Source organism: Eublepharis macularius, chromosome 6 (assembly GCF_028583425.1).
Source record: "Eublepharis macularius isolate TG4126 chromosome 6, MPM_Emac_v1.0, whole genome shotgun sequence".
Taxonomy (NCBI): domain Eukaryota; kingdom Metazoa; phylum Chordata; class Lepidosauria; order Squamata; family Eublepharidae; genus Eublepharis; species Eublepharis macularius.
The window spans coordinates 4,822,361-4,848,923 of record NC_072795.1 but is presented as its reverse complement, the minus strand read 5'-3'; the positions used below and the strand labels follow the sequence as shown (position 1 = coordinate 4,848,923).

Here is a 26,563-nt window from a genome sequence, read left to right as displayed (position 1 = left end):
GACTGATTTTCTGACATTCTCTTGGCACATCGCCCATGTGACGTTGGAAACCCTCTTTGAGCATGGCGGTAGGCGGTGCCTCTTTCCCGGGGACATTGGAGTCCACATGGCCGTGATCTCTGCCGGTGACATGACCTCTCTGTCAGTGAACTTGAGGGTGTTCTATGACAAGGGAAAGAGTGGGTGGCTGGGTGGGGGAAACGGGCTGGTTTAAGGCGTTTGAACTCCCAGCCGAACTCAGCCGAAGGACTCTGACCCTGCTTGGCAAACACAGGAGAACATTGTGCTTCTGTAGCTGCCGGAAAGCTGCATCTCCGGTGACTGAGGATCAACCAACTGCTTGGTGACATTTTCAAGAAGAAACGAACCATGGAAGATCTGGTGACGGACCCCAGGTAATTGATGTTCCTCTTTCGGACTTATGGATTTGCCTCCTGCAGAGTTAACCGTTGGTCCATCTCGCTTTGTGTGGGCTACTCTGAGTAGCAGCAACCCTGCGCTGTCCCTGGCAGGGAGAGATCTTCCCCTCGCCCTGCCTCTCAGATCCCCTCCCTGTAGATACCAGGAATCAAACCTGGCACCTTCTGTGTGCAAATCATGCGCTTTATAATTGAGCCATGGCCTTTCCCTCTTGCTCATTTCTACGGAGTGACCTTCAGTTGAGAGGTGTTGGTTTCCCCTTTATAGTAAAGAGTCCAGTAGCCCCTTTAAAACTAACCACCTTTATTGTAGCATAAGCCTTCGAGAGCCACAGCTCTCTCAGATGCAGCTGACGAATAGAGCTGTGGTTCTCGAAAGCTGACGATGCATCTGACGAAGAGAGCTGTGGTTCTCGAAAGCTGACGATGCATCTGACGAAGAGAGCTGTGGTTCTCGAAAGCTGATGATGCATCTGACGAAGAGAGCTGTGGTTCTCGAAAGCTGACGATGCATCTGACGAAGAGAGCTGTGGTTCTCGAAAGCTTATGCTACAATAAAGGTGGTTAGTTTTAAAGGTGCTACTGGATTCTTTACTATTTTGCTACTACAGACTAACAGGTCTGACTCCTCTGGATCTATCCCCTTTATAGGACTTCCAAGAGCAGTTATTCTGCATCTTTCGCCTGAAATCAGGAGGCAGGAGAGAAGATCGAAGGCCGAGGCACAAGTTATGAAATCTTTGTGTCCCCCACATCTCAGGTTGACAGATGTGGTCTGAGTTCCATGCGCAAGACTTAATTCCTCAGTGCATGCAGGTTCGATTCAGGTCACAACTAGAGCATGTGTGGAGATGGACATTATGCCTCCCCCCACATAGTGTTTTATTGCCCCCAAACAGCCCTGGGGCACTGCTGTTCGTATTGTTGAGGAAACTTGCATGCATGAAAGTTTGAGCCGCGGGGCAAATAGCAGCTTTGGGGGGCTATTTCAGGTTGGGTAAAGAGTGCAGAGAGATTTAAGCTTCCTTTCCCTACACAGCACAGCCGATTATCTGAATCAGGTCCACTCATTCTTGGGAGTTATTTTCTGAGCCTGGAATGCCCTGCATATGTCTAAAAACCCACGGGGGATCATAGGGAGACATGGCAATTTTGTATTGTGTAAATTTGCCCCAGGACTCACAGACAAGGTTTAATGTTAAAAAAAAGGCTTCTTCAAGACTTGGTCGCAGAACTTAGTCATATACAATTACTTTGCTCCTTAACACGGGAAGTAATAAACCAAATTGTTATTGTTGGAAAAGGAGAAAGTGACTTACTTTGCTGGGAACTCCCTTAAACCAAGATTTCCCCGGGAAGCATCCCGGTATTTGGCTGCCTCCACTCAATGACCTCCTGAGAACATTTAGACTGATCCGCTGAGAAGGCGTCTTTCGAACTCAGTCCTAAATAACACAGCAGTGGTGCAGAAACCCTGGGAAATATCTTATAGCAAACTATATAGCACCCACACAGTCTGGCACACAGAGAAACATCTCAAAGAAATGTATTGCACTAAGGAAGCCGACAAAAGCCATTTTTTAATTTTTGGCTTTTAACCAACTAATCAATCAAACAATTAAATGTTAATAGTCTTGTCTCTTTCCTGAAAGCCCAATGCCATTCTGAGGGAATGAAAGAAGAGGGAGATAAATTACAAGATTAATAAGCAAAAAGTTACTATTTCTTGTTTGACTCAAATAGAAAGACAAGTCTTTACAATCCCAGTGATTCAAAGTGGCTCTCTGTGGTTAATTGATCAAATCAAACAACTTTCGATGATTAACTTTCATTGATCAGTTTGCAAGCAAAGTGATCAATGCTTGCAACTGGATTCACAAAAGAGCAGTCTACTGAGCATGCACAGAGTGCTTTAGTGAGACCTTACTGGTGTCAAGTCACAACCGACACGGAAACTCCAGCAAGGGGCTCTCAAGGCAAGTGAGGTGGTTGGACATTGCCAGGTTTCCTCGATGGTGTCTCAGCCAAGCACTGACCGGGGCTGACCTTTCCAATCCTAAAATCTAACAAGATCGGGCTCTACCATTGTACCTCCCTGCGAGATCTTGCCTCTAAAACAGGGTCTTGAAAATGGAGTAGGAAGTGCCTACACCGCTGGACTGTGCTCTTGCTCCACTTTCTGCTGCCACTTTCTGCTGCCATGGCTCTTCCACCTTTTCTCTGTCATGCCTCTACAAAAGCGTGGGTGCATCAGCATTTTCGGTGCCAACCCCAGCCCGGAAACCATCTTTCCCGTCACTTTCTCTTTCCTCGCTGAGCTGTGCTGTAAAGCTACAGAGTGGATCACTGGGGGAAAAGAGAAAAACTCTTTAAAGGGCTAAAAACAGGGCAAGGAAATGGGTGCCATTTGGAAAGGGGGCCTTAGCTCTGCCCCCCCTCTATAGCGGCCGCAGTGGGGGCACAGCATCTCCACAGACCAGGGCTGTCGCACCCATTGAGGCCGGGCCGGCAGCCACCTCAAGTGATAAGATGCCGAGGGGGTGCTGGAGGGGGTGCCAGGGGTGCACGCCACGGAGCTCAATTGCCCCGTGTTGCTGCATCTGGCCAGGAGCTGTGTGCCGCCGCTGCTAAGCACACAACTGCAGGGCAGGTGCGGCAGGCGGCCAGGGCGGTGCACAGAGCAACTGAGCTGGAGGGAGGATGCATGCGCGCCACTCCGGCCACCTGCCATGCCTGGCCCGCAGCTGCTGCGTCCAGCCTGGAGTGCGTGCTGGTGGCAGCAGTGTGGGGCAGCTGAGCGGGCAGCCTCCCAGCCCTCCTGCTCAGTTGCTCTGTGCTACTGCCGCTGGTGGCACATAGCTGCAGGCCAGGTGTGGCAGGGGGCAACTGAACGAGAGGGCTGGGAGGCCACCTGTGTGCCACCCTGCTCCATGTGATGATGTCACACGCAGTGATGTCATCACGCAGTCTGGGTGCACACGCACGTGCACCGACACCCCTGAAGCTGCCTCAGGCGCCAGAAATGCTGGCACCGGCCCTGCCACAGGCTCTCTGCCTGCTGCCACTTCACAGATGCTCCTTTGAGCTGGAGAAGGTGACGTCCTTATAGTCTCTGACTCAACGAGAACAAAACCCAACCGTGCAATCCTATGTAGAGTTACGCCAGCCTAAGCCCATTGATTTCAATGGACTTAGACTGGAGTAACTCTGCACTGGATTGCACGGCATGTCTCTCTGCAAATGCATCTAATGCTGAACCGCCATCAGAAATGCTAGCGATTTACTTTGACTGACTTCTATTTCTACACGACCAGGAAACAAAAATCAAATCACTCTAACTCTTGTTTAGCAAAAGGTGGGAGTGAAACCCACCAGAACAGACTTTATTTTTGCAAAGAAATAGAGAAAAATCAGATTAAGACTTTGGCTGAAATCTCAAGAAAGTTCTTGAATGTGAGCAACATTTTAGATCCCTGGGCAAATCCCATTCAATCAGAGGCAATTATGAAGCGGCACATCTGCGTGGGCTGGGCTTACCTTCTTTTTAAAAAAAGATGAGAGCAAAATTCAGTTCCCAATAACTAGAAGGTGTTTCTCTTTTACAAAGAACAAACTTCAAACATATTACATTGAAATGCAGAGACACCTGCTTGGTGCTTTCAGGTCTGTGCGAATGAAATACCTTCAGTAGTACTATTCAATATTAATTAATAAATAGTTATTGACTGTGCTTTCTTCTGACACAATGAGCCATCCTCTACCACAGCTGCTGTCTGTTCTGATGCCGCACGCTGCCATTTTTGGACTTGATCCCTGGCCTCCAACCCGCAATTATCACTACAAATCAATAACATCAATTAATAATTATTAATTGCATTGCATATTAATCGATCATTTTGCAGATGATAAGAAACAAACTAAAATCAAGGCTAGGAAATATTTTGACCCAACCCAGTAAATGGGAAAGTCTAGGGTTGCACTTACCTCTTGTTCATCCAGTGGTCTGTGCAATCCCATATGGGAACTGCACATGCGCAGGCCAGCCTGCACATGCGCAGTTCCCATGTGGGGCTGCACAGAAGACACAATTATGAAAACAGGGTTGCACTTACCTGTAACTGTAGTTCATCAAGTGTTCTGTGCAGGCACACATGGGAACTGTGCATGCTCCGGCCAGCCTGCACATGTGCACTCACCATGTGGACCTGCACAGAAGACATGATGATGAACCAGACTGGTGCTACTGGCTGTGACAGAGCCCTGATTGGCCTTTCTTCTCTCCCCAGGTTCCCCCCTCAACTGATGCGCCTGCTGATTGACAACTACAGCATTTCAGCTGCCTGCTTCTCCAATCCACCAGCGGCACTGCAACTCCTTTACCGTAAGTTTGTGGCGCGGAGGCTGAAAATGGTGAACAAGAAGTAAGATGAGATGTGCCTCGGTGTACAAAACAGTCTGGATATTTGAGTGATTCTGGAGAATCACCTGCCCCCAGAAAGAGCTGGAGGACTGGGTGGGGTAGCTGCTCCTGCTCTCCTAGAATGCCGTTCTGGCTACCTGGTTGGGTATTTTCCTGAGATGTCAGAAGAGATCCCTACAAACACGTCACACCTTTTCTGCCTCTCAGTTATTCTTGCTCTGTGGACATATAAGAACATACCAGTAGCCATGCTGCTAAAGACCGATGCTCCATCTTGCTCTGCTTCTCAGAGTGATCAGATACCCCAGAAGAGGAGCAGGGTGGCCCAAGTTTCTCCCTGATTATGCCCCCCTGCCCCCTGGACATGGAGGTTCCCTTCAATCACCGTGGTGAATAGCCATGGATGGATCTCTCCTCCACCCTCAATCCAACTAATGCCCTTTGAAAGCCATTTGAACTAGCAGCCATCACTGAATCCTGTGGCAGGGAGTTCCACAAGTTAACCATGCTTTGAATGAAAAAGCGCTTCCTTTTATCTGTCCTGCATCTACTGCCTAATGGGTGGACCCATGAAATTCGTTTAGATTACTGGTCCATCTAGCCCAGTTCTGTCTACTTGAACTGGCAGTGGATCTCTGAGGTTCCAAGTAGAGGGTTTGACCGGGGAGTCTTGGCTTGCCGCAGGACAGATGCTTGTCCACTGCTCTGCTACCACACTTTGCCCCTCTGGCTCTTGCTCTTGAGTGGGGAACCTCTGAAAAGTGGCGGGAGAGGCAGTGCTGTTTAGTGGCTAGCGTGTTGGAGTAGGCCTTGGGTGTCCTGTGTTCAAATCCCCAACTTAGCCACGAAGCTCAATGATTAACTTCAGGCTAGTCATTTTCACTCAGCTAACCTATCTCACAGGTCCAGAGGAGTTAGCCATGTTAGTCTGTAGTTGTAAAATAGTAAAGAGTCCAGTAGCACCTTTAAGACTAACCATGTTTATTGTAGCATAAGCTTTTGAGAACCACAGCTCTCTTCGTCAGATGCATGCATTTAACAAAGAGAACTGTGGTTCTTGAAACCTTATGCTACAATAAAGATGGTTAGTGTCATGTCTGTCTGTCTACATACATGCCATGATTGTGTTGCTGACATTTATTGTTTACTACTGCTGATGTTACGCTAAAGTCATGCTACTTTATTAATGTGTATTAATTAATATGCACTCTCTCTCTCTCTCTTCTTGCATAACAGTAGTGCAGATGTTACTGAGGACTCAAGCAAGGGCCTCTCCCTTATGAGAGTCTGTTCACTTGCCGTTCAAGTGTAATGCATCACTTCTAGCTTGGCCCTCACATGTATTCCTCCCTGTTCACTTGCACTCCACTTGCACTCCACTCGATCACGTAAGTGGAGTGCAAGTGAACAGGGAGGAATACATGTGAGTCTGTTCACTTGCAGTACAAGTGTAATTTGTCACTTTTAGCTTGGCCCTGAGAGGCAGTAAGCTCTGAAGACCAGTGCTGGATGGCCCTATTGGGGAAGGCCTGTTTGTTCAGCCCTCCAGGGCGACTGCTTGGCTGGTACATGAAGCCGGATTCTGGCCAAGATGGGCCACTGGTCTGATCTTGAAGGACTCTTCTTATGTTCTTACGAACAAGGCTGGGAGGACTGAGGAATCCCCAGTTTGCCCAATACTGAATGTGGAGTAAACGCCTTGTCCTTCTCTTTGGAACACTACTTAGCTTTGCCTTCCCTTCTTTCTCCTCTCTCATGTCCCACTAGGCCCTCGTTTGTGAGTTCACAGCTCTTCCAACTGCAGCTGGCCAAGTGTTCCCTGCACCTACAAATGACTTTCCCCTTTGTCTCTTGCTGCCCCTTTTGCTAGGACCTGTTTTCCCAGAGCTCCTGTGTAATGCTACCCTGCTCACGCCCTTCATATCTGTCCCCATTGCCTGCCATTTTCATAATATTTCCATCCTGAAACTAAGCTGAGAGACATCAGATTGAATAAGCGTTGACCAGAGCCAGGTAGGGCTGCCAGACCCCCCGGTGGGGGCGGGGGATCCCCCACTCCCACCCTCCCACCCCCGCCCCCTCCCCTACTTACCTGGCCAGCGGGTGTGTGTGTGTGTGTGTGCACACCTTCCATGCGCGCCCCCCTGCGGTAATGCACGCCCCCGTGCACAGCAGCCACCAGGATCAGGCCTGTTTTGGCCTGGATCGGGGCCCCTGTGGAGCGCAGGAGCATTCCTGCCCTCCTCAGGGGCCCACAATGGACCCGATCCGCGCCAAAACGGGCTCAATCCGCACCAAAAAGGGCACGGATCGGCCCCGTTTTGGCATGGATTGTGCTGTTGGGGGCTACTGCGGAGTGCAGGAACGCCCCTGCACTTCGCAGCAGCCCAAAACGGGCCCAATCCGCTCCAAAAAGGGTGCGGATCAGGCCCGTTTTGGCGCGGATTGGGCCCATTGTGGGCCCCTGCGGAGCCCTGTAAGACGGAGCTGTTCCACCAGGCGTATGGTGGAGGCTGGGTAGGGCCCCCGCCAGCCAAAATAGGGTAGAACGGGGGCCCCCTATTAGAACATCCACCTCAAAAAAAAGAAGTCTCCTTCTTTAATTATTTTTCAGTGACAGTTGCAAATGGATTAATGAACTGTTTGTGCTGCTTGTGTATAAATATTTATATGGTATTTATTATGTTTTAAATCGTGGTTGTAATTTTAATGTCTATAAATGCGATCAGCCCTGAGCCTGCTGGTGCGGGGAGGGCAAATACCAATTTAAACAAACAAATAAAATAAATAAATAAACATGGATAAATGCCAGGTTCTGCATCTGGGTAACCAAAATGCAAAGCATGCATACTGGACGAAGGATGCACTTCTTGGCAGCAGTGTGTGTGAACAAGGTCTTGGGGTCGGGGCGGACGGGAAGCTAAATGTGAGCAGTTAATGTGACGCAGCAACAAAAAAGGCAAATGCAATCTTGGGGTGTATTGACAAAGGCGTAACATCCAAATCATAGGATATCATCGTCCCACTATATATTGTGTTGGTCAGGCCCCATCTGGAGTTCTGTGTGTAGTTCTGGAGGCCTCGCTTCAGAAAGGATGTGGACCAATTGGAAAGGATACAGAGGAGAGCAACCAGGATGCTCAGGGGCCTGGAGACCGAGCCCTGCGAGGAAAGACTAAGGGACCTGGGAATGTTCGGTTTGGAGAAGAGGAGGTGGAGGGGAGACAGGATTGCTCTCTTTAAGTATTTAAAAGGCTGTCACTTAAGAGGAGGGGAGGGAGCTGTTCTTCTTGGCAACAGAGGATAACACTCGAAACAATGGGTTTAAACTACAGGAGGGAAGATTCCAGCTAGACGTTAGGAAAAACTTCTACATGTTAAGAGTAATTCAGCAGTGGAATTGGCTGCCTAGGGGTGTGGTGGGATCCCCATAGGCACCCCATGGGCAGTCTTCAAGGAGTGGCTGGATGAATCCTTGTCGGGGATGCTTTAGGCTGATCCTGCATTGGGCAAACGGTTGGACTAGATGGTCTGTAAGGCCCCTTCCAGCTCTATCATTCTATGACCGGAACAAATGGACCCCCTTCTTCTGTTTGTTCCTGCCTTCTCTTCCCTCCTGTTATTCCCCTTCTTTTTTATTCCATCCTCCTTTGGGACACGAACGTGCCTTCTTGCGCTCTGCCCCCCGCCCATTGAACGAGGGCTAAACAAATAACGCCAAAAAAAAATCCTATTTGACAAAGACGAGTTTAAACTTTCCCTTGCGCGGTGTTCACCTTTCTTTGCAGAGCAGACCACCATTGACCACGTCATCACTGGCTTGCTGACCTTCCTCACCCTCTTTTCCATCATCATCTTCATCGAAGAAGCTGTGTACCTCTCCAAGAAGATCAGCTGCCCTGTCAAGATGAAAACTCTCATTTGGAGCAGTTCAGCGCCCACTGTAAGCAGGATGGGAGGAGATTCATGCCAGGCAGTTGGTCAAGTTAAACCCACGCAGAGTTAGTTTTAGGTGGGTAGCTGTGTTGGTCTGCAGCAGAACAGGGTGGCACCCTCGAGACCCACAAGATTTTCAGGGTGTGTAATAGATTTTTATCCATGTCTTTACTAAGGTTTGCGCTATCTCAGTCTAAAGATGTACTCTTGAAGAGCTTTCAGCAATTAGTTCATACCTGCCAAACAGAGCGTGCTCTTGGAACAAGTTTTGCTTATCAGTACAAAGATTTATAGGGTGCAAGGCTTTCCCTCATCAAGACACACAGAATCTTTTTAGAGTTTATTTATTTCCTTTTATGGAAAACACTCTAGTGTTTTAAATCCAGAGAAATTAGCCGTGTTAGTCTGTAGTTGCAAAACAGGAGAGTCCAGTAGCACCTTTAAGACTAACCAACTATTGAAGCATAAGCTTTTGAGAGCCACAGCTCTGTTTGTCAGATGCATCGACAGCTTTCGAGAACCACAGCTCTCTTCCTCAGATGCATCTGACAAACAGAGCTGTGGCTCTCAAAAGCTTATGCTTCAATAGTTGGTTAGTCTTAAAGGTGCTACTGGACTCTTTACTATTTCTAGCCTTTTAAAGAAGCAAAATATCCAAACATATATGATTTTCATACCTCTGAATACCAATTGCTGGAACAAAAACCAGGCAGTGCCACCACCTTCAAGGCCTTGCTCGTTCCTAGAAGCACCACCTGACTGGCCACTGTCAGAAACACAACACAGGACTAGATGGACCTTCGGACCGACGCTGCAGGGCCCTTCTGGTTAGGGGGTCAAAAGTTAGCCTTTTAATAAAAAGTCAGGCCAATTCACTGAACAGAATCTATCAATGACTTTTCGCTGTAATAATCAAATGGTGCCTTCTCTCACAGGTCGTCTCGATATTCTGCTGTTTGGGGATTTGGGTCCCCCGCGCGATGATGGTGGTGGAGATGGCCATTGGCTCGTGAGTATCCCCTGCCATTTGGCTCAGGGAAAGGAGAAAAGCACACATCACACCGAGGGTAGCCCTTGGGCAGCCCCATGGCCAGAGAACCTGTCAGAGTCTCTCTACATGAGACATCTGACATGTGACGAACAGCTGGGAAGGGTAGTTTAAAAAGACAGAGCCGGCGGCAGGGCAAAGGCTTTGCTATGCACTGGAGCTGTGTGAAGGGGCTGTGAAATGCCAGAAGGGAAACTTCAGTCCATTAGAACCTCTCTCCAGTGATAAATAAATCATATGTAGGCCCCAGCAACTGAATTAAAGGATTCCACATTTGGACCGTTAGCAAAGTCTATCGTTTAGCAGAGGAAACGTGGTTATAGGTGGCTGTGAGCTGGTTCTGCTGGCTGATGTGTGTGCAGGAGAGAAAATAACAAAAGGATACACTTGCTTTAAATTTAGAAAAGAAATTATTGTAGGAACTCCATACTCTGAGAGGAAAGGAGGAGAGAAAGGTCCGAACTACCTATCTGTTCTAAGGTTGGGCATGAATGGCAGGACAAGGCCTGCTGCATCCATGCTGCCAAGATGGAGGGAGGAGAGGAGAGAGGTGGTGCCTGGGACAAAGCCAGGAAGAGAAGGAATGAGAGGGAGGAAGTCAGGAGGAAGAAATCCAGAGGATAGCAATCTACATATCTAAGGACAGTCAGAGCAGTAAACAGAGTGCTCTGATCTCTAGCTTTCTAACTCTTCAGTTTGTCCCCCTCTGAAACCTGAGGAAAGGGACAGCGCTAATCTTCCTCTTCCAACATGCAGGTCCAATCCCAACTCCGGAAGGCAGCTCCAGCCCATTTCTATTCCTCACTGCCCTCTGGTTGCCATCCCACACAGTTTTAGACTGGAGAGGTGAAACTGACATCGCCTTCAGGGGGGCGAAGATGAAATTAACAAACCCGCTGAGGAGTCATCTGTGCCAGCTCTGTCTTTTTAAACTATGCTTCCCAGCTAACATTGCATCTCCCTACACTTGACAAACACACCCCGAGGCGTCTTGTGTAGAGAGGTTGAATGGTGGGGTGGTCCCAGTGCCCCAGCCTCGCCATACCTGGTTTCCTTCTAGGTACTTTGCCGCCTGCTTCTATCTGATGATGCTGGTCTTGGTGGAGGGCTTTGGGGGCATGGACGCTGTGCTCAAGGCCCTGAAGGACACCCCCATGGTGATCAGCACTGGACCGTGCTGCTGCTGCTGCCCCTGCTGCCCCCGCATCCTGATGACCAAGTGAGTGGAAAGGGGTGGGGGGAGGCGGGAGAGCGCGACGGAAGGCAAAGGCACCGAGGCAGCCGCCACTCCTGAGCTCGCAGGGCAGGTTCATGCTGCACGGAGCTGGTGGGGTGTCAGCCGAAGCAAGCAGCCCAGTCAAGGGAGGATAAGACTGTTCATAGCTATTTCATCGGGGTGTAGTGGTTAGGGTTTTGGGGCCAAGAAGCCAATCTGTATTCTGCCATGGAAGCTTGCTTGGGGGCTGTGGTCAGTCACACACTCCTAGCCAGTCTACCTTTCAGGGATGTTGTGATGATAATATCTATCTATCTAGACCTCCAGTGAAAACCAAGGCTGCAGAGGCAGGCAATGGGAAACTACTTTTGTTAGTTTCTTGCCATGAAAACCCCACCAGGGGTTGCCATAAGTCAACTGTGACTTCAGGGCAGGATTTCATCTATCTATCTATCTATCTATCTATCTATCTATCTATCTATCTATCTATCTATCTATCTATCTATCTATCTATCTATCTATCTATCTCATTTATAGCCTGCCTTTCTCGCTGAGAATCAGGTTGGGTTATACAGTCTAAGTCAATATGAACAACAGCTGAGTCAGTCAATAAATGATACAGTGGGGTATAGATGCGTTTGCTGCCAGTGAGGAGCCAGTTTGGTGTAGTGGTTAAGAGCAGCAGAACTCTAATCTGGAGAGCCGGGTTTGATTCCCCCACTCCTCCTCTTGAAGCCAGCTGGGTGACCTTGGGTCACTCACAGCTCTCTCAGAGTTCTCTCAGCCCCACCCACCTCACAGGGTGATTGTTGAGGAGATAATAACAACACACATTGTAAACTGCTCTGAGTGGTATATAAATTGAATGTTATTATTATTTAGAGGCAGGGCCTGGGGAGGATACGGTTGGATGGGCAGGACTTCATCGGGGTATAATCCCATAGAGCTCACCTCTGAAAAGCTGCCATTTTCTCCAAGGGAAACTGACCTCTGGAGTGTGGAGATCTGGGAAACAGCCAGGCCCCACCTGGAGGTTGGCAACCCTATCAGAATAGGGGTTAGCTGTTGAACTATGATGGGGGCGGGGCTCCCCGTGGATCAAGCCCCAAGTGACTTTTCCACTTTGCAGGCGCAAACTGAAGATCATGATATTGAGCACTTTCCAATACGCTTTCTTGAAGACTGCCTGCTGCTTCCTCGGGCTGGTCCTGAGCACGGAAGGCCTCTACGACCCCTCCGACGTAAGTGAAGGTGATTATTTTGTCCTCTCAAGGAGATGCAAATCACTGACTGCTCATATTTAGTTTACAGTCCACTCTTACCCCAAAGTTTCTTTCACATACACTTCTGGGCAGTAGTATATGTGAAAGAGTGAGGTAAGAGTGGACTGTAAACTAAATATGAGCAGTCAGTGTGATGCAGTGGCAAAAAAGGCCAGTTCAATCCTGGGTTGTATCAAAGGGGCCATAGCATCGAAATCGCAGGAGGTCATAGCCCCTCTCTATACTGCCTTGGTCAGGCCGCACCTGGAGTATTGTGTGCAGTTCTGGAGGCCTCACTTCAAAAAGGATGTGGACAAAATCAAGAGGGTGCAGAGGAGAGCGACGAGGATGATCAGGGGTTTGGAGACTGAGCCCTACGAGGAAAGGCTGAGGGCCTTGGGAATGTTTAGTTTGGAGAAGAGGAGGTTGAGGGGGGACATGATTGCTCTCTTTAAATATTTGAAAGGCTGTCATTTGGAGGAGGGCAGGGGGCTGTTCCAGTTGGCAGCAGAGTGTAGGACCCGAAACAACGGGCTTAAATTCCATGCACAAAGGTACCCACTGGATATTAGGAAGAACTTTTTCACGGTCAGAGTAGTTCAAAAGTAGAACCAGCTGCCTAGGGAGGTGGTGAGCTCCCCTTCACTGGCAGTTTTCAAGAAGAGACTGGATGAATACTTGTCAGAGATGCTTTAGGCTGATCCTGCACTGGGCAGGGGGATGGACTAGACGGTCTGTATGGCCCCTTCCAACTCTATGATTCTGTGGAGTAACTCTGCTTAGGATTGCACTGTAAAAGCTGGAATAAAGATTATGCAAATGGAAACGAGCCAACTGGAAAATGGTCTTTAAAAAAAGTTGTGAGAAAAACGCCCTGAGAAAACCTGAAGCCGACCCCCGGGCGGGAGATACTGCTGCGAACCCTTTTCCAGTGTGTTCCACACCTTCGCAGCAGTATCTCCTGCCTGGGAATTCTATGGTGATTCTATGGTTCTATGATCCTTGCCTTGTAGTGTCAGAGATCCAGAGGAGTTAGCTGTGTTAGTCTGTAGTTGCAAAATAGGAAGATGTATCTGACGAAGAGAGCTGTGGTTCTCGAAAGCTTATGCTACAATAAAGTGGGTTAGTCTTAAAGGTGCTACTGGACTCTTTACTATTTTGTAGTGTCGTTAAGACCACTCAGGGTTAGGAGAGCAGCTGAGAATGCCCCCGCCCCCAATGCAGAGGTGGCCAACCAGAAGATTCAGGTTCGCTTCTAAGGACAGTAATATGATGCCTGCTTCCAATGTTAGTTTTAGGAATAATTCACAGCTAATTTTTGCCCACAAGAAGACTTGTTAGTTACTTTATGAAGGAGCCTCTGCCTAGGTGTTGATGGGATTCCCACCAGTCAGTTCTTCTCAAACACCATAAGAATTGCAAAGAGTCTAGCAGCACCTTTAAGACTAACCAACTTGACTGTAGCATAAGCTTTCGAGAGCCACAGGTCTCTTCATCAGATGCTGCATCTGACGAAGAGAGCTGTGGTTCTCGAAAGCTTATGCTACAGTCAAGTTGGTTAGTCTTAAAGGTGCTGCTGGACTCTGCCATTTTGCTACTACAGACTAGCACGGCTAACTCCTCTGGATCTATGACCATAAGCATGGACATACATTTGCTTTTGTTTTGCTTCTGCTAACCTGGAGGGATGGAAAGGTTTCTGTAGAACTCCGGAGGTTTCACTTGACCCCCCTTAGGGGCATTTCCCCCATGTTTAATCTCACTGTGGGTATTTCACAGCCCACAATTGCAAATTGCATGCTGTTTTGTCTTTTGCCACCAGATTTCAGAAGGGAGTGTGGCTCTTTGGATAAACACTTTCCTCGGGGTGTCCACCCTCTTTGCTCTGTGGGGATTGGCGATCCTATTTCGGCAGGCCAAGGATCACCTTGCTGAACAGAACGTGGTGCCCAAGTTTGTTTGCTTCCAGGTAATCCCGTCTTAACTGTCTTTAAATAGAAGAGGATGGATGAGATGTGGGACAAAGCCTCGGGGGCGAAAAGTTACTCCCGCCCTTTGCTGTTTCTATCCTCATCTCTTCTGGAGAGTCCAGGCTAGGCTATGCTCAGATGGTTCTATTCCCATGTTTTCTGTGCTGTCCCATTTTTTCTGAAGATGTACTGATTTGTTTCTCACTTTGAATACCATTATAGTGTAGAGATGCCAGCTTTGGTTTGGGAAAATTCTTGGAAACCTGGGCATGGAGCTTGGGAAGGGTGGAGTTTGTGGATCTCAGCGGGGTATAATGCCAGAGAGTCTGCCCTCCAAAGCAGCCATACTTTCTAGGGGAACTGATCTCTGTAGCCTGGAGATCAGTTGCAATTCCAGGAGATGTTCTGCCACCACTTGGAAGTTGGCCATGTGGGATGGCGAATCATATTTATGGACAGAAACAATAGGGGAAAATACCCAACCTGAAAAACAAGTCAGGAACCAAAAAGGCTGAGCAGCCAAGAAAATATAAGTTAGTTTGGAGTAGTGGTTAAGAGCGGTGGGACTCTAATCTGGAGAACGGGGTTTGATTCCCCACTCCTCCACTTGAAGCCAGCTGGGTGACCTTGGGTCAGTCACAGCTTCTCAGAGCTCTCTCAGCCCCACCCACCTTGCAGGGTGTTTTGTTGTGGGGATAATAATGACATACTTTGTCATTATTACCACTGTTAAGTGGTCCTGAAGGGCGGTATATAAGTCAAATGTTATTATTATTTAAAGAAATATAATTATTTATTACACAGTGCATAAACAATTAAAAACCATGGAACAAAATTAAAACCCTTGAGACCTAGTAACATCCGTTACACAGAGTCACAAAATTGTTGGCACATATACAAGAACCAAGTCACAAAATTGATTGCATATATACAGAGGCCAAACGCATTTCGGCCCTCTAGATCTTCCTCAGAGGTGTAAGTCAATTTCTGAATGCTGTCAAAAATATTACTATATATAGTTAAAAGAAAAGATAGGGGCACTTACATTTATAGCCTCCAATATAAGTCACTTGTTAATATTTTTGACAGCTTTCTGGAGTTGACTTACACCAATATTTTTATTTCTATTTTTAATTTTTGGTTCCCTATTTAAACTACCTGGCCTGAACCAGCAACATTTTATATTTATGAGCCATAATGTTTGTGTGTGTGGAATGACAAATTAGGTCCGTAACAAATTAGACTCATGTTACTAGGTCTCAAGGTTTTAAACTTTGTTCCATGTTTTTTAATTGTTTATGCACTGTGGAATAAATAACTATAGTTCTGATTCTGCACGTTGGATAATGCACTTCCCATCCTCTTTAGAGATCATTTGGAACTGAATTTTTCGAGCGTGAAACAAAAAATCCACTTCCAAACGATGGCTAAAGTGCATTGAAAGTGCATTATCCAACGTGTGTGGAATCCTGAATTTTTCTGGCTGCTCAGCCTTGTTGGTTCCTGAAACACATTTATGGACCACGCTCTTAATAAAAAAAAGTTCCAAGTTGCTGTATGGAACTCCCACGTTTCTGTAAGGCTTGCTTTGCGTCTCCTGGTTTCTCTGCTCTGCCTATTTCCCTGCTCAGAAGAGACATGTCTGTTTGCTAAAGTCCTTTCCCCTTTCCACAGACTGCAGAATAGCAATGCCTCAGCAGTCCATAATGTGGAAAAAAAAAACACGTGTTTTCTTCTGGAGCTGCTGAAAATCCCTGTTGTTCTTCTGATTCCAGGTGCTCCTCATCTTGACAGCTCTTCAACCCTCCATTTTCAGTATCCTGGCAAATGGGGGCCAGATTGCCTGCGCCCCACCCCTGTCCGGCAAAGCAAGGTCGCAGCGTGAGTCTTCATCCATGTTGGGATAAATACAGGGGAAAGGATGTCTGGAAGGAGGCAATCAGGGCAGCTGTTAAAGCCCACCCATATTGGAGAGGTTTTTAGAAGCTCAGAGAGAAAGTGTGTGCAGACCCAGGCAGGCAGAGAGTGAGTCTCTCTACACGGGACATCTTACACTGGGATGCTCAAGTGTAGAGAGATGCAATGTTAGCCGGGAAGCATAGTTTTAAAAGACAGAGCCAGCCAAGATTGCTCCTCAGAGGGTTTGTTAATGTTATCTTTGCCTCCTGGAAGGCTCTGTCAATTTCACCTCCCTTTCCAGCAGGCGAAGATGAAATTAACAAACCCTCTGAGGAGTGATCTCTGCCTGCTCTGACTTTTTAAACTACACTTCCTGGCTAGCATTGCATCTCCTCAGACACTTGTGTGTCTATCTGCAAAGTATCTGAGGCCTGCCCAACGAGGCAATTTGTACACCTGGTGCGTTTACCCATGCTGCAAGCAGCTGGGAGCAAGCCAAACTCAAGCGCAGGAGCTTGCCCTAGACCTGGCGGGTGGTAGCATGGATTCAGGAAATGATGAGCGGCATTGGCTATGCCGGCTGCCTTCTCCCATGCTCGCAGCAGTCAAGGATGGGTTGAGGTCCGCATAGCACATTTGCACCATCAGTGCAAGCAATTACTTGGGCAGAGAACCAATGGGGTGTAGAGAGAGTGGGCATGGTGTAGTGTTTAGAGTGTTGGTCTAGGAACTGGGAGATCCAGGTTTGAATCCCTGCTCTGCCTCGGAAGCTTGCAGGTGACCTTGGGTCAGTCACGTGCTATTAGGCAGCAAACCTTCCTCACAAGGTTGTTGTGAAGATAAAATGGAGGTGAAGAGAACAAGGTAAGCTGCTTTGGGTCTCTAGTGGGGAGAAAAGCCAAGTATAAATGAAGTAATTATAAATAAATAACAAGCCCTGCTAGCTGGGATGCAGGTGACACAACTGGATCGGAACAAAGTGAAAAGGAATCAAGCAGATTAAAGCAGGCAGGGCTGCTGAAGAGGTAGAGCGGGATTAGGGGCGGCCAAGCAGCTCCCAGCGGCTCCTGTTCTCCAGCCTTTTTCAGGAGCAGCTGTACTTGCTGTTCAAGCTGGATAGACAGATCTAGAAATTAAAAATTCTGGTACCGGGTCTGGGCCTGATGATGGTACCTTCTGAACTGGGACAGGAACCCAAGGGACATGGAACTGGGAGGCAGAGACTTGGGTTTTGGGGTAGGCCCGGGGCAGAAGCCAGTATCTTGGACCCAAACTAGTTTGGTGTGAGAGCCAGTTTGGTGTAGCGATTAAGAGCGATGGGACTCATCCGGAGAACTAGATTTGATTCCCCATTCCTCCGCTTGAAGCCAAGCTGGGTGACCTTGGGTCAATCACGGCTCTCTCAGAGCTCTCCCAGCCCCACCCACCTCACAGGGTGATTGTCGTGCGGATAATAATAATACACTTTGTAAACCCCTCTGAGTAGGTGTTAAGTGGTCCTAAAGGGCAGTATATAAATTGAATGTTATTGTTATTATTAAATGCTGCATTTCCATGCAGAGCTGAAAAACGTACAGAAGAAGGCAACCAAGATGATTAGGGGACTGCAGTAGCTTTCCTAGAGGAAAGGCTGAAGAATCCGGGGCTTTTTGGTTTAGAAAAGAGATGAGTAAGGGAGGCAGGGCTTTTTTTCAGCTGGAACGCGGTGGAACGGAGTTCTGGCACCTTTTGAAAATGGTCACATGGCCGGTGGCCCCGCCCCCTGATCTCCAGACAGAGGGGAGTTGAGATTGCCCTCCGCGCCAGGCAACCTAAACTCCCCTCTGTCTGGAGATCAGGGGGCGGGGCCACCAGCCATGTGACCATTTTTGCCAAGGGCAATTTAAACTTTTAAAAACTCCCTTGTTCCAGCTGACCCAAAGTGACATCATTGTGCAGTCCTGAGTTCCACCACTGAGTTCTACCACCTCTTTTCCCAGAAAAAAAGCCCTGAAGGGGGGACATAGTAGATGTTTATAACATTATGGATGGGGTGGAAAGAGTGGCCAAAGAGAACTTTTTCTCCTTCTCCCAGATACCAGTTAATAGGCAGTAGATTCAAGACAGACGAAAGGAAATACGTCTTTACACAACAAATGATTAGAACGTGGGATTTGCTGTAGTGATGGCCACGGGTGGTAGGAGATCTAATGATGGCCACGGGCTTTAAAAGGGGATTAGACAGATTCATGGAGAAGTCTATCTGTGGCTACCAGCCCTGCTGACTAAAGGGAGCCTCCACATTCAGAGGCAGTCAACCTGAGAATATCGGTGCCAGGAAACAACTGCAGGCCTTAACCTCTAGGTCTTGTTGCTGACCCTCTATAGCAATAGGTGGGCCACTGTGCGAGACAGGATGGTGGAATAGACGGGGACACCCAACCTCTTTGAGCTAGTGGCCACCAGGTGAGTGCAACCACAAAATGTGCACAGCTCTGAGCATGGGGCCAAGCTCAGATGGCCTTTAGAGAAGCCTCTTCACAGCGCTTCCTAAGAGCTGGAAAGCCCTGGCCTGGATAGCCCAGGTGAGCCTGATCTCATCAGATCCCTGCTGCGGGTTGGGCTTGGTTGGTAATTGGATGGGAGGCCTCCAACAAAGACCAGGGTTGCAGAGGCAGGCAATGGCAAACCACCTCTGATATTCCATTGCCAGAGGTTGCTATGTCAGCTATGTCTTCACAGCACTCTTTATAACTTAGTGTTGGAAAAGCTGCCCCAAAATGAGCCACTGGAATCTCAGCAGCAGAAGTTGCGACTGTTCTTCTAGAGGAGAAACAATTCTTTTCTCCCTCTCAGGGCTTTTTTTCAGCAGGGACGCAGTGGAATGGAGTTCCGGAACCTCTTGAAAATGGTCACATGGCTGGTGGCCCCACCCCCTGATCTCCAGACAGAGGGGAGTTGAGATTGCCCTCCGCACCGCTGGTGCGGAGGGCGATCTCAACTCCCCTCTGTCTGGAGATCAGGGGGCGGGGCCACCAGCCATGTGACCATTTTCTCCGAGGGAACCCCACCGAGTTCCACCACCTCTTTCCCCAGAAAAAAAGCCCTGCTCCCACTAATTCCCTTTCTTTTCTGTTCTTTGGCCTGAAGAGATGAACATGCAGCTTTTGATCATCCAGACCTTTCTTATGACGGTGCTGGCCAGGATGTATTACAGAAAGCCAGACGAGAGACCAGCGTATGGCCCAGTTGCACTTCCGGAAAGCAAAACAGAGATCAGCAGCCACTGAGCAGGCCCAGAGATCCATCGGATCCCAGATCCACTGCAAAAGCAAAGGACACACTTGCAACACACTTCCCCTGGAATCTCAAGAAACAAGAAGAAAGCATTTCCCAGGAAACGTTCAGGGTGGAGGGGGAAGGAGGGTGGGTTACTGCTGGTTTCCGACAAGCGCATGATATGGACACGCTGTTACCGTCCCTTCCAACACTTCACGGATAAAAATTGTGACATGGTCTGATCACCCTAGTTTGTATACCATGGATCACTGCCTCCGCCTCCCCTCCTGTAGTTAGAAGTCTGCGCCACTGGCTGGATGCCGCATTCATTCACCCTGCAATAGTCATCGCTTTAAAAGCCAGTATTTTGGTAAAAGTACAAGGAAAATATTGATACCATTATATTCTCCCCACAATATATTCATTCAAACTATATCTCTGCTGCGGAAGGGCAGGATGGGCACCTCATGGTGCCTTAGTGCTTACACTGAGGGTGGGGTTTGCAGTTTAAAGGGCCCTGCCACTTGCCACTATCAGCTGGCAGGTGGCGAGGGGAGGATCCCATCTGCTGCCTGCCAGCTGATAGTTTAAAGGGCCCTGCCGCTTGCAAGGGGCAGGAAAAGTTTAAATGGCCGTTTCCTTGGGGAAATAGCCCTTTAAACTGCTTTTAATACGAACCAAACAAACCAGTAGACCAGTTCGTGGAAGTTCGTGGAAATGAACTTCCACGAACCACTAGTTTGCGAACCACAAACCGGGCTGGTTCGTGCGTTTTTTTGGGTTGTATTCAGGTTTGTGCCCATCTCTAGTCCTATTCATGTCTGAAGGACTCTTGAAAGCTTACACCCTGGAAACCTTGTGGTCTGTAAGGTGCCACTGGACTCAAATCCAGCGGTTCTACTGCAGGCCAACAGGGCTACCCACCTGACACTTTCCCTATTTGCAGGTGCTGCCTTTAGGCTTACACATCTCCCCCTCCTTGTATCTGAAGGAGCTCCGACTTGAAAACTTTAACACTTTGAAAATCTTGTCGGTCTCTAAGGTGCCACGTGATGCAGTCCTGCTGTTCGAGTCCAGTGGTACCTTAGAGACCAACTAGATTTCCCGAGTCCAGTAGCACCTATACGACTAACAAAATTTGTGGTAGCGTAGAGCTTTCATGAGTCACACAGCTCAGTGTCTGAAGAAGTGAGCTGTGATTTCCAAAAGCTCTACCCTACCACAAATTTTGTTAGTCTTATAGATGCTAGTGGACTCTTGCTCTTTTCTCTTGCTACAGACAGAGTAACACAGCTACCCATCTTGATAGATTTCCAGAGTGAGAGCTCCCTTTGTCCGAAGGTGCCACTGGGCTCAGATCTTGCTCTTCTGTTGCAGACCAACACACAGTTACCCCCCCCCCAAAAAAAAACTATTTTAATTCTTATTATGTAGGCATTGACCTGGGCGCCCGCTAGAGATATATCCATTCCTTCCTTAGAGATTTAATTGAGAAAGAGAATCTGAACCCTGAAGGACAACAGTAGTAACTTAAGCAAACAACACTTTAACAAGGCAAAAATTCCGGAGAAGTAAGAATCAGGACAGCGATTTATCAGGAGCCAGAAAACTTGGCCATTTGGGATGTATGCATTCTCAGAGCCAAGCTACAAGTGACGCCTGACACAGGTTGGACACTTGTCAGCTTCCCTCAAGTTTTGATGGGAAATGTAGGCGTCCTGGTTTTACAGCTTGGCTCTCCATTACAGCTGCAAGACCAGGATGCCTACATTCCCCATCAAAACCTGAGGGAAGCTGACGAGTGTCCAACCTGTGTCAGGCGTCACTGGTAGCTTAGCTCTCAGTACGAAGAATTTGAGACCATTGTAATGTGTACCACTACTGTTAAAGTGTTGGAGTCAAAAGGAATAAAATCTGCCACAGACTGCCTACATTACGGTTGTCGTTCATCCCATTTACTCAATGAGTAATTTATTAACCGTGGAATTTACTGCCAGTGGCTGCAAACATGGATGGTTTTAAAAGGGGATCGGACAGATTTCTAGACGAGAGGCCCTTTTGTGGTGAGTTTGTGAGCACAGCCTAACAGACAACGAGGAAAGAGGGAAAGATTAAACAGTGTTTCAAATAATTAAACCACAGTCTGGGGTAACATGATGACCTTGATTTGGCTAAATACAGAAGCACCTCCTCTCCCCGCAACCTTCCAGGAACTCGCCTTGGGCAGGAAACAGAATCGTAATTTCATGTGGGTAGCTGTCTGCAGTTGAAGAGCAAGATTTGGGCCCAATAGCACCTTAAAGACCAACTAGATTTCCAAGATAGGAGCTTTTTGACTCTTGCAAGCTCATATCTTGGAAATCTAGTTGGTCTTTAAGGTGCAATCGGACATGAAACAAACATGTAATATCGATTAACGAGACGTGCTGTCAACACCAGACCTACGGCTGCTGGGAACACCAATTTATTTATTTCTTTGCTTCATTTATACCCTGCCTTTATCGCCAATGGAGACCCAAGGTGGCTTAAATTGTTTTTCCATTTTATCCATACAACAACAATGTGAGGTAGGGCTAGGCTGAGAGGGTGTGGTGGCCCAAGGTCACCCAAAAAGCTTCCATGGCCAAGTGGGGATTCGAACCTGGGACTCCCAGATCTTAGTCCAACATACTAACCACTCACAGAAACAACAAGTTTTTTTGCATTTTGAAGTTGGTTGCAAAGAAGTTGCGTTTTAAAGCTGGTTGCAAAGAAGTTTGATCAAAAAAGCCTGTATTCGACCTAGGAAATACAACTGACCGACCCATTGTTTTGCTCAAAATATCTGCCTTTGATCCTGCCAGTATACATTAGAAAGTAGATTGAAAATCCTTTAATTTTCATTTTGTTAGTGCTGCCAAAAAACGAGAAAAGCCTGCTACAGTTAGCCACCAAGTTCCAAAATCTGTTCTAGGCAAAGGTTCAAAATAAAAGGGCCGTAATAAAGGGATTTAGCTCGATGCAAAGATAAGCACAGTTAAACTGGAAACTTCGACCTCTTTCATCATCCATATTTATTTTATTTATATATTTTTATCCTGCTTTTCTCTGATAAGGACCCAAAGGCGCTTACAAGATCGTTTAGGTGCCTTGTAACAACCTAAACTGTTCTAGTCCTTTACACATAGAATCACACCTGAAAGATTTTTGATGGAAGACACACAAGCTTCCCCCCCCCCTGCCCCAACTTCCATAGTTTTCCTTATAAAATGTGGGAAATGATTACCTTTCCATAGTCTCTGAAGCTCTGACTCATGCTGTAATCACGGTTGTTCACCTTTAAGGTGCCCCTGGACTGCGGTTTTATTTTACTACACAGTTACTCCTCTGGAACTACAATTGAGGCAGTTTTGCAGCTCAGGTTTAAAGAATATGCAAAATCTCTGAGAGCAACTTACTATTTAGAACTACGCCAGTAACACGAAAAGCAATTAGGGGGGAACAAGAGCAGCTACAGAGAACAGACGAATTTTGTGCTCTGAGAACATGCAAGAGAGATTTTCCACAATGTTTTCGGTGGTTAAAAACAAGAGTGTCAGCATGAATATAGATCCCACATCTTGTGCCACTGTAGCAGGCAGATGATACGAGAGAGGCTGTTTGCACCTGCTGGAAATCTTGGTAGGATGAGGCAAAAGCCATCAGGGGGTGATCCAGCCACACAGAACTGTTTCTCTGCCAAGGGGAGTAGGACCTGATAGGACAGGCATGGAACAAAACGACACACCCAGTGTGTCCTTTGCCGAAACGTCGAATGATTTTCCAGGCAGGGGAGCACCCTTTGCGCTCTTACATGCAAATCTTTCTTTGATAGTACACATTATTAGGTCATCTGCCAAGAGATTTTTTAAAAATTCAGGTTACAGAGTGGTGCGCTGCTACCTCAGTGCACAAGAAGGTGACGACGTTTGCACACTGGAATGATTTTGGAGCCAGTCCCAGAACTTGGGATGTGTTTTGTACGAATGATCTCTGGGACATCACTTTGTCCTTAAGAGCAACTTCTTCCGATCTTCTTCTGTAGATATTCTCCAAAAAATTGGGAGAGGTTGCCCTCTAGCGTTGCACTGAGTTCAAGAGCTGCTGCAATGGATGCTGTCGTGTGTCGAGTGACTTCTCCTGTTGCAGATTGCTTCCCCCTTCCTCTGCTCAGCACTTATGAAAGGGCAGGGCTTTTTTTCTGGGAAAAGAGGTGGTGGGACTCAGGACCGCACAATGACATCACTTTGGGTCAGCTGGAACAAGGGGGGAGTTTTTTAAAGTTTAAATTGCCCTCAGTGAAAGGGCGATCTCAACTCCCCTCTGTCTGGAGATCAGGGGGCGGGGCCACCAGCCATGTGACCATTTTCAAGAAGTGCCGGAACTCCGTTCCACTGCGTTCCAGCTGAAAAAAAGCCCTGTGAAAGGGTATCATAAAAGTTTGGATCTGTCCCCCCTTCCCTCTGAAAAGGAACACTTGCAGCATTTTCTGATGGGATCCACAAGGCAACAGGTTAATCGCAGGTGGGGTGGGGCAGATTTTTCCACAGGATGAAGCTAACTCTCAAAGACTTTTGCTGGTTTGAAAGCATCGTGTCACCCAAGTCAGTCAGGCTTTTATCCAACCTAACTTTACAGTCGTTTCTGGGATTGTATAGGAAATTCCTGGAGATTTAGGGATAGTCCATCTGGAGGAGGGGGGATTTGGGGAAGGATTTCGCCTATAATCTTTGGTACAGCATACGGCTTACCTTCTGAAGCTGCCCTTCTCTCCAGGGAAGCAAGGGAAAAGGCAGAAAAAAACTGCAAAAGGAGGGAAAACAAAACAAGCCAAACTTACAAAGTCAAACCTGTAATGGAAGTCAATGAATAAAGTCTATAAATGTGAAAAATACGTGCAAGCGAATTTACAAACAAGTCTATCATGACATTCAATCCAGAGTCATCATCACAAAGAAAAGAAGGAAGAGTTCCTTTGCACCACGGAATTTTGCGTACCGATTATTTGAATTTACTTGGTTACTCACCTTGTGGATCTAGCGGAGCCCAATAATTGAATGGACTTCACCAACTGGACTTACATTGTATATCTTGGAGCGGCTTGCCTGCTTTTGATATTTATTGTGATGACTCTGGATTGAATGTTATGATAGACTTGTTTGTAAATTCGCTTGCACGTATTTTTCACATTTATAGACTTTATTCATTGACTTCCATTACAGGTTTGACCTTGTAATTTTGCTTGTTTAGTTTCCCCTCCTTTTGCAGTTTTTTTTCTGCCTCTCCCCTTGCTTTTCAGTGGAGGTTCCTCCCCTTTGTTAGGTACTTTTCTCCTGGGAAACTGATCTCTGTGGTCTGGAAATCAGTTGTAATTCTGGCAGAATTCCAGGCCCTGCCTGGAGGTTGGCAACTCTAGTCATTGTTGATACAGCTTGAGTTTTGTAATTCCTGATTCACGCTGAAGAACACACCACCCACTCCTCCACCTTGCCAGGCGAAGATGCAGTGCCATCGGCCCACTGGCAAACGCTGCCATCAGCTGACATTCAAGAACACTGCTCCAACTATGGACTTGGGATAGAACGTAGAAACACACCTGGGATTCCAAAGGTCATCTAGCCCAGCCTCCTGCGCAATGTGCAATTCACAGCTACCTCACCCACCCAGTGATCCCTGCTTTATGCCTGGAGGAAGGCAAAAAACCTCCAGGATCCCTAGCCAATCTGGCCTGGAGGAAAATTCCTTCTCAACCCCAAAGTTGCAATTGGCATATCTTAGACATATAGGAAAGGGTCATGAGAGCCTAGCACTGGCTAATTCTTTCATGTTCTCCCTCTCCCAATCTGCATACATTCATATTAAGTCATAATCGACAGTGCACTCAGTGCTTGAGTTTCTAAATCCAGCTTCATTCAAAAATGTGTGATGAGCTAGGAAGAGATCATGTTTTTTCTCAACCCTTTAAGCGTGTGCTTCTGTGTAACTTCATCATAGATCCAGAGGAGTTAGCCGTGTTAGTCTGTAGTAGCAAAATCGAAAAGAGTCCAGTAGCACCTTTAAGACTAACCAACTGTAATCTTCTTGGGACTGTGGGATCAGACATCAATCCCAAATGTTAGAAGAGACCTTATCAACTCTCTCCTGGTGGCAGCTAGGAGTGCAATAGCAACCAAATGGAAAGACCAATCTCCACCTACTACAGAACTTTGGTTTACAAAAATCTGGGACTATTTGATAATGGAAAAAATAACTGACAATCTACATCAGACGGAATATCAATCTCCAGGATCAAACTTCTGGGAAAAATGGATCCCATTTTACGAATTCATAGAAGCAAGAGATCTGCAACCTCCCTCTTCACACTACTCGTTGTTGATGTATTAAAGCTGAAGCACTATGTTAATATTTGTAAATGCAATGTATTATATTGGTTTGTTGTTTGATTATTGTTACAGTTCTAAAAGTGAATAAAAATATTTAAATTAAAAAAAAAGACTAACCAACTTTACTGTAGCATAAGCTTTCGAGAACCACAGTTCTCATGTATCTGACGAAGAGAGTTGTGATTCTCGAAAGCTTATGCTACAGTAAAGTTGGTTAGTCTTAAAGGTGCTACTGGATTCTTTTCGATTATGTAACTTGAGTTTCTGAAAACTATGGAGTTACAAAGGAAGAAACTATAAATGCCCTTTTCCTTGTTTCTCATTTGTTGATGGGTGGAAGGGAAAAGCACCAACTTCTTTGAAGGTGGCAGCTTTTTAATGAAACTCTCTCCTTTTTGCTAGCTCTGACACTTTTGGAAATCTTCAAATTGACGAAAGATAACTGTTTCAGGTACATTCCTAATTGGGACTTAGCATATAAAGAACGAGTTGGCCTAGGCTCTAGTGGCAGTCTAAAAGGACACAAAACGGCCAGCGGCGCCCGAAAGGCTGCAAAGCCCGATGTTTTAATGCTGCACTTGCTCTGCGGCCCTGCATCAAAGACGGAGGGAAGTTTGGTACGAGGCGACGCGTGACAGGTGGCTACTCAAAAAGGCTAAAAGACTGCCGAGTAACAAACCCGCCGCGGGGACTGCTTCCAAACAGAGCTTCTACCATTTCAGTGCAAACTTGCT

The 26,563-nt window shown here is 47.2% G+C and overlaps 1 protein-coding gene across 1 annotated transcript; it reads left to right on the top strand.

Annotated features, from left to right (window-relative positions):
* Nucleotides 1-163: 163 nt before the first annotated feature.
* On the top strand, nucleotides 164-19,665 carry SLC51A (solute carrier family 51 subunit alpha). Its single transcript, XM_054984187.1, has 9 exons — nucleotides 164-395; nucleotides 4,706-4,800; nucleotides 8,628-8,782; nucleotides 9,711-9,784; nucleotides 10,884-11,042; nucleotides 12,169-12,280; nucleotides 14,124-14,270; nucleotides 16,047-16,152; nucleotides 19,300-19,665. Exons 1-9 carry the CDS (start codon nucleotides 370-372, stop codon nucleotides 19,437-19,439), a joined length of 1,014 nt encoding a protein of 337 aa, XP_054840162.1. The 5' UTR covers nucleotides 164-369; the 3' UTR covers nucleotides 19,440-19,665.
* Nucleotides 19,666-26,563: the final 6,898 nt, after the last annotated feature.

What these genes read in the sequence shown, in the direction of transcription:
- SLC51A (XM_054984187.1), top strand. Translation starts at nt 370, where the DNA reads ATGGAAGATCTGGTGACGGACCCCAG. An exon ending in GCCTCTACGACCCCTCCGAC is followed by an intron (nt 12,281 to 14,123) that starts GTAAGTGAAGGT and finishes TTTTGCCACCAG; the next exon opens with ATTTCAGAAGGGAGTGTGGC. An exon ending in CGGCAAAGCAAGGTCGCAGC is followed by an intron (nt 16,153 to 19,299) that starts GTGAGTCTTCAT and finishes TTTGGCCTGAAG; the next exon opens with AGATGAACATGCAGCTTTTG.